This window comes from Oncorhynchus mykiss, chromosome 19 (assembly GCF_057628025.1).
Source record: "Oncorhynchus mykiss isolate SJ-2025 chromosome 19, ASM5762802v1, whole genome shotgun sequence".
NCBI classification, from domain to species: domain Eukaryota; kingdom Metazoa; phylum Chordata; class Actinopteri; order Salmoniformes; family Salmonidae; genus Oncorhynchus; species Oncorhynchus mykiss.
This window is the reverse complement of record NC_143040.1, coordinates 8513719-8526766: the sequence shown is the minus strand read 5'-3', so window position 1 is coordinate 8526766 and position 13048 is coordinate 8513719. Positions and strand designations below refer to the sequence as shown.

At 48.3% G+C, this 13048-nt stretch overlaps 1 protein-coding gene across 6 annotated transcripts in view; it reads right to left on the bottom strand.

The window, feature by feature from the left end:
• The window catches only part of LOC110497258 (high affinity choline transporter 1), a 35832-nt gene extending 23011 nt beyond the window's left edge, over window positions 1-12821 (bottom strand). Inside the window, exons 1-4 of one of the 6 annotated variants that reach the window (XM_090210023.1) lie at window positions 3074-3454; window positions 1961-2234; window positions 1532-1767; window positions 43-156 (exon numbers count right to left, since the gene is read on the bottom strand). In XM_090210023.1, coding sequence (XP_090066149.1) covers window positions 43-156; window positions 1532-1718 — 301 coding nt within the window. In that variant the 5' untranslated portion in view covers window positions 1719-1767; window positions 1961-2234; window positions 3074-3454. Of the gene's footprint in view, window positions 1-42; window positions 157-1531; window positions 1768-1960; window positions 2334-3073; window positions 3455-12483 lie in introns of those variants that run through there. The other 5 variants (XM_090210026.1, XM_090210021.1, XM_090210025.1 and 2 more) reach the window with 5 other exon arrangements.
• Window positions 12822-13048: the final 227 nt, after the last annotated feature.

Sequence of the window (13048 nt, the reverse complement as noted above, 5' to 3'; positions counted from 1 at the left end):
GATCAGACCGTGGGGTTAGAGGTTAGAGGTCATATGACTCACCCAGGAAGAAGGTGAGTATGTAGGGGACTGGCATCAGAGCCCAGACCAGACCCAGGGTAGGGTTGTAGACAGCCTCCGCTATACCCAGGATAAACCCTCCTCCAACCCACGTAGCTGTAGGGAGGAGAGGGGGAGAAGGAAAGGTAGGGAGGGAGGGAGGGAGGGAGGGAAAGAGAGTGAGGGAAAGAGAGGGAGGGAGGGAGGGAGGGGGAGAGGGAAAGAGAGGGAGGGAGGGAGGGAGAGAGAGAGAGGGAAAGAGAGAGAGAGCGAGATAGAGAGAGAGAGAGAGAAAAACACACATAAACATGGGCCAATACATACCAATGCAGTAACACCTACTTCTGAGAGTCCCACTGTAGACGCTCAACTAACTATCAACAAGCTGTCAGTGACAAGTCAACAGATGTTTAGTGGCGTCCAGTAGGCATGCAGTCTAAAGACATCTGATATTCAACACTTCCCCCAGGGCTCGTAAACAGATATGCAGTTGACCCATTGGTTGTTGTTTATTTGTGTAAAAGCTCTCAGAATAAACTGATCCTTCATGTCGTTTCTATTTCTATGCTGCAATCTCCCTCCCTCTCTCCTTCCCTCTCTCTTTCCCTCTTTCCCTCCCTCCCTCCCTCTCTCCTTCCCTCCTTCCCTCCCTCTCTCCTTCCCTCCCTCTTTCCCTCTTTCCCTCCCTCCCTCCCTCTTTCCCTCCCTCTCTCCTTCCCTCCTTCCCTCCCTCCCTCTTTCCCCCCTCCCTCTTTCGCTCCCTCTCTCCTTCCCTCCTTCCATCCCCCCTCTTTCCCTCTTTCCCTTCCTCTTTCCCTCCATCCTTCCCTCCCTCCCTCTTTCCCTCCCTCCCTCCCTCTCTCCTTCCCTCCTCCCCCCCCCTTTCCCTCTTTCCCTTCCTCTTTCCCTCCATCCTTCCCTCCCTCCCTCTTTCCCTTCCTCTTTCCCTCCATCCTTCCCTCCCCCCCCTTTCCCTTCCTCTTTCTCTCCATCCTTCCCTCCCCCCCTCTTTCCCTCCCTCCCTCTCTCCTTCCCTCCCCCCTCTTTCCCTCTTTCCCTTCCTCTTTCCCTCCATCTTTCCCTCCCTCCCTTCCTCTTTCCCTTCCTCTTTCCCTTCCTCTTTCCCTCCCTGTCTCCTTCTCTCCTTCCCTCCCTTCCTCTTTCCCTTCCTCTTTCCCTCCCTCTTTCCCTCCCTCTCTCCTTCCCTCCCCCCCTCTTTCCCTCTTTCCCTTCCTCTTTCCCGCCATCCTTCCCTCCTCCCCTCTTTCCCTCCCTCCCTCTCTCCTTCCCTCCCTCCCTCTTTCCCTTCCTCTTTCCCTCCATCCTTCCCTCCCTCCCTCTTTCCCTTCCTCTTTCCCTCCCTGTCTCCTTCCCTCCCTCCCTCTTTCCCTCTTTCCCTTCCTCTTTCCCTCCATCCCACCAATCAGTGTGATGATTCCGACCAGTATATTGGGCATGGTCTCTACAAGACCCAATCTGATTGGCTGCTTACCAGTCAGAGTGAAGATCCCCACCAACAGGTTGATGTTGCGTCCAGCGAGCAGCGTGATCTCCATCCCGTCCGACCCTGTACACTTCCTCTCCACCTTCTTGGAGCGCATCGAGGCCCAGATCCCCGTGCCTAGGATCAGCAAGTAGAAGATCGCCATGACGATCAGGCCCGGAACGTTCAGAGACATTTTAACCTTGTTCTCCTTCCTCTTCTCACTGAAGCAAATGATTGTTCAACTAGAGAGAGAGAGAGAGGGAGAGAGAGAGAGAGAGAGAGAGAGAGAGAGGGAGAGAGGGAGAGAGAGAGAGAGAGAGAGAGAGAGAGAGAGAGAGAGAGAGAGAGAGAGAGAGAGAGAGAGAGATATCTGTAAACAAAGGAAAAAGGACAAAGAAGGACGAAGGTTTCAGGCATTGGGGGAGATGTACATACATTGAATGTACATCAGGCTTGCCCATCCCTCCTCTCTACTGCAGCCTCTGCAGGATCCCTAGCTCTCCAGGAGGACGGTTGGCCTGGACAGGGTTAGGGCTCAATTCCATTACAATTACAGTCAATTCCAGAAGTAAAGTCCATTCCAATTCCAAATATTCCTAGTTGAAAAGCATTGAAGATAATTGGAATTGGAATTTCAGGGTACTTCCTGAATGGACTGTAGTTGAAATGGAATGGAGCCCAACCCTGAGTTGACCATTCCTGCTGTACACTACCATGCAAACAGCAGAGAAGACAGGATCAAAGAAAGGAAGGGAAAGTTCAGAATATACATATAGATACATAGATATACCATAGGAACACTTCCAATAATCTCATGACTGTAAAACAGAGGGGTTTTGGGATGGGGCTGAGGGAGGGTAGGCAGAGGGGGGTGTTGGGATGGGGCTGAGGGAGGGTAAGGAGAGGGGGTGTTGGGATGGGGCTGAGGTAGAGTAAGGAGAGGGGGTGTTGGGATGGGGCTGAGGGAGGGTAGGCAGAGGGGGGCGTTGGGATGGGGCTGAGGGAGGGTAAGCAGAGGGGGGCGTTGGGATGGGGCTGAGGGAGGGTAAGCAGAGGGGGGAGTTGCACAAATAGAACTGACATCTTAACAGAACCACATGACAACATAGTTGATCGCTGAGGAACATTCACCACGTGCATCCTGTCAAGCTCAATTACAATAAACAAACAACTAATAAATAAACAAGGAACTCAACGACAGGAAGCCAGTCCATGATCAGCTGATACAGGGACAAGGAGGAGAGGAAGTGGAGAGAAAGAAAGAAAGGATGTAGGAAGAACAAAAATAAAAAAGCTATTTACTCTGATGTTAGGCGCTGACTGGTCATGGAGGGGGGGGGGCATGAAGGAGGGAGTGGAGGGCGCTGACTGGTCATGGAGGGGGGGGTGAGGAGGGAGTGTGGGGGGGGTGTAGGATGGAGGGGGGGGGGTTGAAGGAGGGAGTGGGGGGGTGGGGGCGTGAAGGAGGGAGTGTGGGGGGCGTGTAGGAGGGAGTGGGGGGAGGGGGGCGTGAACGAGGGAGTGGGGGAGAGATGGGCGGGGTCTCACCCGGCAGCGCTGAGCATCGTTGACAAAATGTCCGCCGGCCCCCTCTTCTTCAGGGAACGAGGCCCCCAAGGTTTTATGGACCGAAACCTCGGGAGGTGAGCAAAGACTTGTTGCCATGTACATAGTGTTTTCTGGTGAGTGGTTGATCATGGAGGATTTAACTGGCGGCAGGTAGAAGTGTATTGGTGTATATAGAGGCCTGTTGTGGTGTTCAGGTTCAGGTAGAAGTGTATTGGTGTATATAGAGGCCTGTTGTGGTGTTCAGGTAGAAGTGTATTGGTGTATATAGAGGCCTGTTGTGGTGTTCAGGTAGAAGTGTATTGGTGTATATAGAGGCCTGTTGTGGTGTTCAGGTAGAAGTGTATTGGTGTATATAGAGGCCTGTTGTGGTGTTCAGGTAGAAGTGTATTGGTGTATATAGAGGCCTGTTGTGGTGTTCAGGTTCAGGTAGAAGTGTATTGGTGTATATAGAGGCCTGTTGTGGTGTTCAGGTAGAAGTGTATTGGTGTATATAGAGGCCTGTTGTGGTGTTCAGGTAGAAGTGTATTGGTGTATATAGAGGCCTGTTGTGGTGTTCAGGTTCAGGTAGAAGTGTATTGGTGTATATAGAGGCCTGTTGTGGTGTTCAGGTAGAAGTGTATTGGTGTATATAGAGGCCTGTTGTGGTGTTCAGGTAGAAGTGTATTGGTGTATATAGAGGCCTGTTGTGGTGTTCAGGTAGAAGTGTATTGGTGTATATAGAGGCCTGTTGTGGTGTTTAGGTAGAAGTGTATTGGTGTATATAGAGGCCTGTTGTGGTGTTCAGGTTCAGGTAGAAGTGTATTGGTGTATATAGAGGCCTCTTGTGGTGTTTAGGTAGAAGTGTATTGGTGTATATAGAGGCCTGTTGTGGTGTTCAGGTTCAGGTAGAAGTGTATTGGTGTATATAGAGGCCTGTTGTGGTGTTCAGGTTCAGGTAGAAGTGTATTGGTGTATATAGAGGCCTGTTGTGGTGTTCAGGTTCAGGTAGAAGTGTATTGGTGTATATAGAGGCCTGTTGTGGTGTTCAGGTAGAAGTGTATTGGTGTATATAGAGGCCTGTTGTGGTGTTCAGGTAGAAGTGTATTGGTGTATATAGAGGCCTGTTGTGGTGTTCAGGTAGAAGTGTATTGGTGTATATAGAGGCCTGTTGTGGTGTTCAGGTTCAGGTAGAAGTGTATTGGTGTATATAGAGGCCTGTTGTGGTGTTCAGGTAGAAGTGTATTGGTGTATATAGAGGCCTGTTGTGGTGTTCAGGTAGAAGTGTATTGGTGTATATAGAGGCCTGTTGTGGTGTTTAGGTAGAAGTGTATTGGTGTATATAGAGGCCTGTTGTGGTGTTCAGGTTCAGGTAGAAGTGTATTGGTGTATATAGAGGCCTGTTGTGGTGTTCAGGTTCAGGTAGAAGTGTATTGGTGTATATAGAGGCCTGTTGTGGTGTTCAGGTTCAGGTAGAAGTGTATTGGTGTATATAGAGGCCTGTTGTGGTGTTTAGGTAGAAGTGTATTGGTGTATATAGAGGCCTGTTGTGGTGTTCAGGTTCAGGTAGAAGTGTATTGGTGTATATAGAGGCCTGTTGTGGTGTTCAGGTTCAGGTAGAAGTGTATTGGTGTATATAGAGGCCTGTTGTGGTGTTCAGGTTCAGGTAGAAGTGTATTGGTGTATATAGAGGCCTGTTGTGGTGTTCAGGTAGAAGTGTATTGGTGTATATAGAGGCCTGTTGTGGTGTTCAGGTAGAAGTGTATTGGTGTATATAGAGGCCTGTTGTGGTGTTCAGGTTCAGGTAGAAGTGTATTGGTGTATATAGAGGCCTGTTGTGGTGTTCAGGTTCAGGTAGAAGTGTATTGGTGTATATAGAGGCCTGTTGTGGTGTTCAGGTTCAGGTAGAAGTGTATTGGTGTATATAGAGGCCTGTTGTGGTGTTCAGGTAGAAGTGTATTGGTGTATATAGAGGCCTGTTGTGGTGTTCAGGTTCAGGTAGAAGTGTATTGGTGTATATAGAGGCCTGTTGTGGTGTTCAGGTTCAGGTAGAAGTATATTGGTGTATATAGAGGCCTGTCCAATGGTCTCTACAGTAGTCACAACAGCACCCTCTATAGGTGACGGTGGGTTCCCACTGGGCTCTGGCTCCCACCATAGAAACCTATGGGTACGACGCTGCCCAGGTGAGAATGAACTCAGTCACAACTCTTACATTAGACCGGTTGAAACGGTTTTGCTCAGTTAAATCTAGCTTAGCCACTTCTTTGGCTAAACGTTGAGATAACATTACCATCGTCTACTGTTGTTACTACTGGTGTGGCTTGTCAATGACATGACAGCCTGGTTGAGGGACAATGGAGAAGTTGCATTGGCTGTGTAGGTCAGTGCTCCCCAATGACATGACAGCCTGGTTGAGGGACAATGGAGAAGTTACATTGGCTGTGTAGGTCAGTGCTCCATTCAGCCACGGGACTCATTGTTTTTCTTCAGCAGATGGTCGTGGGATGCGGAGCATAATTATAAATAACGTGTCCACTGCAAACTGACCGCCAACAACCCCAAACAGAGACAACGCTTGACAAAACACAGAATCATTTCCAAACCTTGATGACATTGAGATACGGGGACGTGTCTCTCTGTTTACAGTGTGTGGGAACAGATGTCTTCCAATACAGTCACTCTGAGCTGATAACCTGGTGATTTTACCCCTCTGGGCTGATAACCTGGTGATTTTACCCCTCTGGGCTGATAACCTGGTGATTTTACCCCTCTGAGCTGATAACCTGGTGATTTTACCACTCTGAGCTGATAACCTGGTGATTTTACCACTCTGGGCTGATAACCTGGTGATTTTACCACTCTGGGCTGATAACCTGGTGATTTTACCACTCTGAGCTGATAACCTGGTGATTTTAACCCTCTGAGCTGATAACCTGGTGATTTTACCACTCTGAGCTGATAACCTGGTGATTTTACCCATCTGGGCTGATAACCTGGTGATTTTACCCCTCTGAGCTGATAACCTGGTGATTTTACCACTCTGGGCTGATAACCTGGTGATTTTACCCCTCTGGGCTGATAACCTGGTGATTTTACCCCTCTGAGCTGATAACCTGGTGATTTTACCCCTCTGAGCTGATAACCTGGTGATTTTACCCCTCTGGGCTGATAACCTGGTGATTTTACCACTCTGAGCTGATAACCTGGTGATTTTACCCCTCTGGGCTGATAACCTGGTGATTTTACCCCTCTGGGCTGATAACCTGGTGATTTTACCCCTCTGGGCTGATAACATGGTGATTTTACCCCTCTGGGCTGATAACCTGGTGGTTTTACCCCTCTGGGCTGATAACCTGGTGATTTTACCCCTCTGGGCTGATAACCTGGTGATTTTACCCCTCTGGGCTGATAACCTGGTGATTTTACCCCTCTGAGCTGATAACCTGGTGATTTTACCCCTCTGGGCTGATAACCTGGTGATTTTACCCCTCTGGGCTGATAACCTGGTGATTTTACCCCTCTGGGCTGATAACCTGGTGATTTTAACCCTCTGGGCTGATAACCTGGTGATTTTACCCCTCTGAGCTGATAACCTGGTGATTTTACCCCTCTGGGCTGATAACCTGGTGATTTTACCCCTCTGGGCTGATAACCTGGTGATTTTAACCCTCTGGGCTGATAACCTGGTGATTTTACCCCTCTGGGCTGATAACCTGGTGATTTTAACCCTCTGAGCTGATAACCTGGTGATTTTACCCCTCTGGGCTGATAACCTGGTGATTTTACCCCTCTGGGCTGATAACCTGGTGATTTTACCCCTCTGAGCTGATAACCTGGTGATTTTACCCCTCTGGGCTGATAACCTGGTGATTTTACCGTTGTTTATGTTTATTAACAACAAAAAAACAAAAAACAAAAACTTGGAGTGCGAAATAAAATCACCCGTGGGATGAATCTGGCCTGCAACCCACTATTGAAGAACTCTGATGTAGGTTAAGTCCTGATGTAGGTTAAGTCCTGATGTAGGTTATGTCCTGATGTAGGTTAAGTCCTGATGTAGGTTATGTCCTGATGTAGGTTATGTCCTGCTAGCTCTGGTCCAGGGTGTTAACGTGCGTTCCTCGTTGTCATCACACAATGGGACCAGAGCTAGCACTGAGGCAGTTATGCGTCGTGTTCATGCGATGTGGACTGTTAGAGATGTAATCAAAGGTTATGGTGCTGCTGAAGCAGCAATATAGCAGTTTCTAATGAACAAAAGGTGTTTTTCTGTAGGGGAGATGAGGGGGGGGGCAGGGGTGAGACTGGTGCTGTAGGGGAGATGGGGGGGTGAGACTGGTGCTGTAGGGGAGATGGGGGGGGGGGGGGGGGTGAGACTGGGGCTGTAGGGGAGATGGGGGGGGGGGTGAGACTGGTGCTGTAGGGGAGATGGGGGGGTGAGACTGGTGCTGTAGGGAAGATGGGGGGGTGAGACTGGTGCTGTAGGGGAGATGGGGGGGGGTGAGACTGGGGCTGTAGGGGAGATGGGGGGGGGTGAGACTGGGGCTGTAGGGGAGATGGGGGGGGGTGAGACTGGGGCTGTAGGGGAGATGGGGGGGGGGTGAGACTGGGGCTGTAGGGGAGATGAGGGGGGTGAGACTGGGGCTGTAGGGGAGATGAGGGGGGTGAGACTGAGGCTGTAGGGAGATGAGGGGGGTGAGACTGGGGCTGTAGGGGAGATGAGGGGGGTGAGACTGAGGCTGTAGGGGAGATGAGGGAGGGAGGAGGGAAGTGAGGGTGGGAGGAGGGAAGGGAGGGAGTAGGGAAGGGAGGGAGGAGGGAAGGGAGATGGAGGGAGGGAGGAAGGGAAGGAAAGGGAGGGAGATTTATCTTAAAGGGAAGACGACTAAGTAATTATCAATCCCAGGACTCCTGTTCAGATCTGTCATATTTACTACCAGTGTCGATCTGAATGGATGGATTATGTTTCTGTCTGTCTTCACACTAGAGGGATATGTGAGGAGACGTTCTGTCGGTGGGTAGAAGGAGTGGTAGAGAAGAGAACTACAATCCCAGTATTATACGGCTGGACCACAACTGCAGCCAATCAAATTCAATACAAGGTATTCATGAAGCCATTTTCACCTCAGCCGATCTCACTTAGTGTTGTACAGAAACCCAGCCTACAACCCCAAACAGCAAGCAATGCAGAAGCACAGAAGAAACCTGGAGAGGAACCAGGCTCTAAGGGTTGGCCAGTTCCTCTCCTCCTCCCTCGGTCTTTCACAAGTGTCTCTCTCTCGCCCTCTCTCTCTCTCTCTCTCTGTCTGTCTGACTGTCTGTCTGTCTGTCTGTCTGTCTGTCTGTCTGTCTGTCTCTCTCTCTCTCTCTCTCTCTCTCTCTCCTCTCTCTGTCTCTCTGTCTCTCTCTCTCTCTCTTTCTTTCTTTCCTCCTTTCTTTCCTCCTCTCTGAATGTGGTGTTGATTCAGTAGACATGACTAGAGGGTCCAGCTGGGGAGCAGATTTCCCAGCTCTCACTGTGTTCTAGCGACCAGGTATGGAGGGCAAGGCTCCACTTCATGAATCTGCTACGGTACCTCCTACTTCCAAAACCAGTGTCACCCTCTGTCAAAAAAAGGGAGGGGTTTCTCTTGGTTTGTTAATGGTTAGGACGGTGGCTTGCCGATACATGTAGCCGACACTGTCTCACCTGGTTCTAGTAGAGACAGGCGTCTTCGACCTCTGACCTCTACCCTTGAACTCTACTCTCTGTCTCCGACCCTTTACCTGCCCTCTCTCGTCAGGACAGGTATAAGCCAACTCTGGCTCTGCTAACAAACCACTTCCTTGACTAGCACTTAGGTCTACACACATCACTTAGGTGACTCATAAAAGCTTTTTAATTATTTTATAAGAACAGAACACACACACACACACACACACACACACACACACACACACACACACACACACTCACACACACACACACACACACACACACACACACACACACACACACACACACACACACACACACACACACACACACACTCTCTCACCTCAGCCGCAGGATGCTGATTCATACCTAGATATTGTTTATTAACTAATTCATTGTCAATGCGGAAGGTGCATAGAATTTTCCAGAATCATTACCTCAAATGCCATTTCGCCTTCCATCTGAACAAGACCTTTAAACAAAACCTACATATCAGACTCTTTGGAGTGGTTTCCTGAAACACCAGATGGATCCAAGTCCTGGACTCAAAAGCGTTATATATTTTTCCGATACAGGTTCTCCATTGAGTGTCCAGAACTAGGACGAATCTGTGTCTGGGAAACTGGCCCGTTATCTAGTCACTTCACAGTCATCACAATGAGCTCCAGATCATTAGCTGAGTCGTTAACTAGTTACTTCACAGTCATCACAATGAGCTCCAGATCATTAGCTGAGTCGTTAACTAGGACTGCTGATAATATGCCATTATGATGAATGTGTGTTCATTGGTTCTGAGCTATCAGCTGGATAAGATAAGGAGAGGAGGAGGGTACACACACACACGCACGCACACACACACACGCACGCACGCACACGCACACGCACGCACACACGCACACGCACGCACATACGCACACACACACACACGCACACACGCGTGGGGTAGGGTTAGGCTGGGGTAGGGATAGGCTGGGGTAGGGTTAGGCTGGGGTAGGCCGTCATTGTAAATAAGAATTTGTCCTTAACTGACCTTCCTAGATAAATGAAGGTTAAATAAAATGTCAAGGGTGTTCATAATGTTTTGTCAACTCAGTATATAAGTTAGGGGGGAGGGGGGTGGGTGGATCAACTTTTATACTGACAACCCAGTATATAAGTTAGGGGGAGGGGGGTGGGTGGATCAACTTTTATACTGACAACTCAGTATATAAGTCAGGGGGGGGGGGTGGGTGGATCAACTTTAATACTGACAACCCAGTATATAAGTTAGGGGGGAGGGGGGTGGGTGGATCAACTTTTATACTGACAACCCAGTATATAAGTTAGGGGGGAGGGGGGTGGGTGGATCAACTTTTATACTGACAACTCAGTATATAAGTTAGGGGGGAGGATCAACTTTAATACTGACAACCCAGTATATAAGTTAGGGGGGAGGGGGGTGGGTGGATCAACTTTAATAGGACAACTAGATTGTGGCTTCAATTAATGTTGTTGTCTGGATCATTTCCAATCCTCCATATATTTATTTCTTAACATATCTTTTTAAATATTCTTTCCTTTATTTTGTTCGTCTAAGTTTACACCAGGTTCAGATAAACTATCTACATAGACGGTGTGATTGGTCGACTTCTGTGATGCATTGAAACATGATTCTGTCTGTGTTGTCACAGGGTATAATTAGTCTGGTTGAACAGCCATACCAACACGTCTCCTCTCACTCTCCAGGAATGTCTCTCAGTAGTTTTCCAACGTTCTCCCCGACTCTCTCTGTGTGTGTGTGTGGGTTAGTGTGTGTATGTGGGGTAGTGTGTGTGTGTGGGTTAGTGTGTGTATGTGGGTTAGTGTGTGTATGTGGGTTAGTGTTTGTGTGTGTGGGTTAGTGTGTGTGTTTGTGCATGTGTGTGTGTGCATTAGTGTGTGTGTGGGTTAGTGTGTGTGTGTGCGTTAGTGTGTGTGTGTGTGTGTGGGTTAGTGTGTGTATGCGAGGGCCACCGTTATACAATACAATCATGTGAAGACCTGAGTCTAAGATATCACGTCTGTCCTACACCATACTGTCTGTCCTACACCATACTGTCTGTCCTACACCATACTGTCTGTCCTACACCATACTGTCTGTCCTACATCATACTGTCTGTCCTACACCATACTGTCTGTCCTACACCATACTGTCTGTCCTACACCATACTGTCTGTTCTACACCATACTGTCTGTCCTTACACCATACTGTCTGTTCTACACCATACTGTCTGTCCTACACCATACTGTCTGTCCTACACCATACTGTCTGTCCTACACCATACTGTCTGTCCTACACCATACTGTCTGTCCTACACCATACTGTCTGTCCTACACCATACTGTCTGTCCTACACCACACTGCCTAGTCACTGCTCCAAAACCGCCATAAAAAGCCAGACTACGGTTTGCAACTGCAGATGGGACAAAGATCGTACTTTTTGGAGAAATGTCCTCTGGTCTGATGAAACAAAAATAGAACTGTTTGGCCATAATGACCATTGTTATGTTTGGAGGAAAAGGGTGGAGGCTTGCAAGCAGAAGAACACCATCCCAACCGTGAAGAACGGGGGTGGCAGCATCATGTTGTGGGGGTGGTTTACTGCAGGAGGGACTGGTGCACTTCACAAAAGGAAGGAAAATTATGTGAATATATTGAAGCAACATCTCAAGACATCAGTCAGGAAGTTAAAGCTTGGTCGCAAATGGGTCTTCCAAATGGACAATGACAACTTTTATCAGTGTTTACTAAAGTTTATCTTGTTTATTTCCCTTGTGTTGAGTGTCTATTCCCTTTGGCAACGTAAACACATGTTTCCCATGCAGAGAGAGAGAGAGAGAGAGAGAGAGAGAGAGAGAGAGAGAGAGAGAGAGAGAGAGAGAGAGAGAGAGAGAGAGAGAGAGAGAGAGAGAGAGAGAGAGAGAGAGAGAGAGAGAGAGAGAGAGAGAGAGAGAGAGAGAGAGAGAGAGAGAGAGAGAGAGAGAGAGAGAGAGAGAGAGAGAGAGAGAGAGAGAGAGAGAGAGAGAGAGAGAGAGAGAGAGAGAGAGAGAGAGAGAGAGAGAGAGAGAGAGAGACTCAAAACAAGATACTGTAGTCTTTGACTTTTATCTCGATGAAAACGTACAGTTATTTCCCCAGCATTTACATACAAGTGTTACGAACCAAGTTGACCTGGTTCAGTTGTGATTGGCACCCGTGGGTTTAAATTGGGTTGTGCTGGGTAAACCGAGGCATGCAATTCTCTTTAAGCTATTCTGGGGAGGTATGTATTCACTGTTACATAACCCCTGGAGACCTACTGCCAAGACATGCAGCTCTATCAACACATGGAAGGAGTACACACACACACACACACACACACACACACACACACACACTTACATACACACAACTTGAACTCAATGCACCTTTTTAACAACGCAAATGTCATCACAAGCACACAGGTAGATTACACACCCACACACACACACACACTACCCACACACATCTGTGACGACGCAAATGACATCAACCTACACAACCTCAGAAAACACACAAACATACAACACAAACACTCACACGTTTCTCTGTCCGTACAGCATCTTACTGTCAGTCAGATGAACCACGTTGACCTTTCAGCAGTAAGATAAAACACACGGTAGTCTACAGTAGCAGCGTCTAGGGGGAAGTCTAATAAATACCATAAACGCATACGTACCTAAATGAATAACAGATAACGTCCCAAATAGTGTTGCAGGTCTGTCAGTCTGTCTGTCAGTTCAGTCTGTTCAGGGTATTCACATAAACATGGGGAGTCTCTCCCAGTCACTCTCTCTCTCTTTCTGGATGGACGGATGGATAGACAAATGGACGGATGAAGGAGGATTTAAAGACCAACAGAGTGGTGACAGACAGACCTCTGTCACAGAGGAAGAGAAGAACAGAACAGCAACAGGTGTAGTAGGTCTGTCTAGGTGTTAAAGTGAGGAGGGGGTCTGGAGCTGTGAGGCAGGAAAGAACACTCTAGAATGATTGGGTTCTCCCTCCTGCCGTTATAAACTCCAGGGAGGTGGAGGGGGAGTGTCATAAGTCTCAAAGTGCAGGAAGCTGCCAGCAACCGCTCTGATTGGTACTCGGTCAATGACGACCCAGTGGAATATATTACCATGCTCCCAAATTGTCACATAAAACCCCACATGTTGTTAAATTAGACTGCTGGACATTTTTTGTTGTTCTCTCTCTCTCAATTCAAGGGGCTTTAATTGGCATGGGAAACATATGTT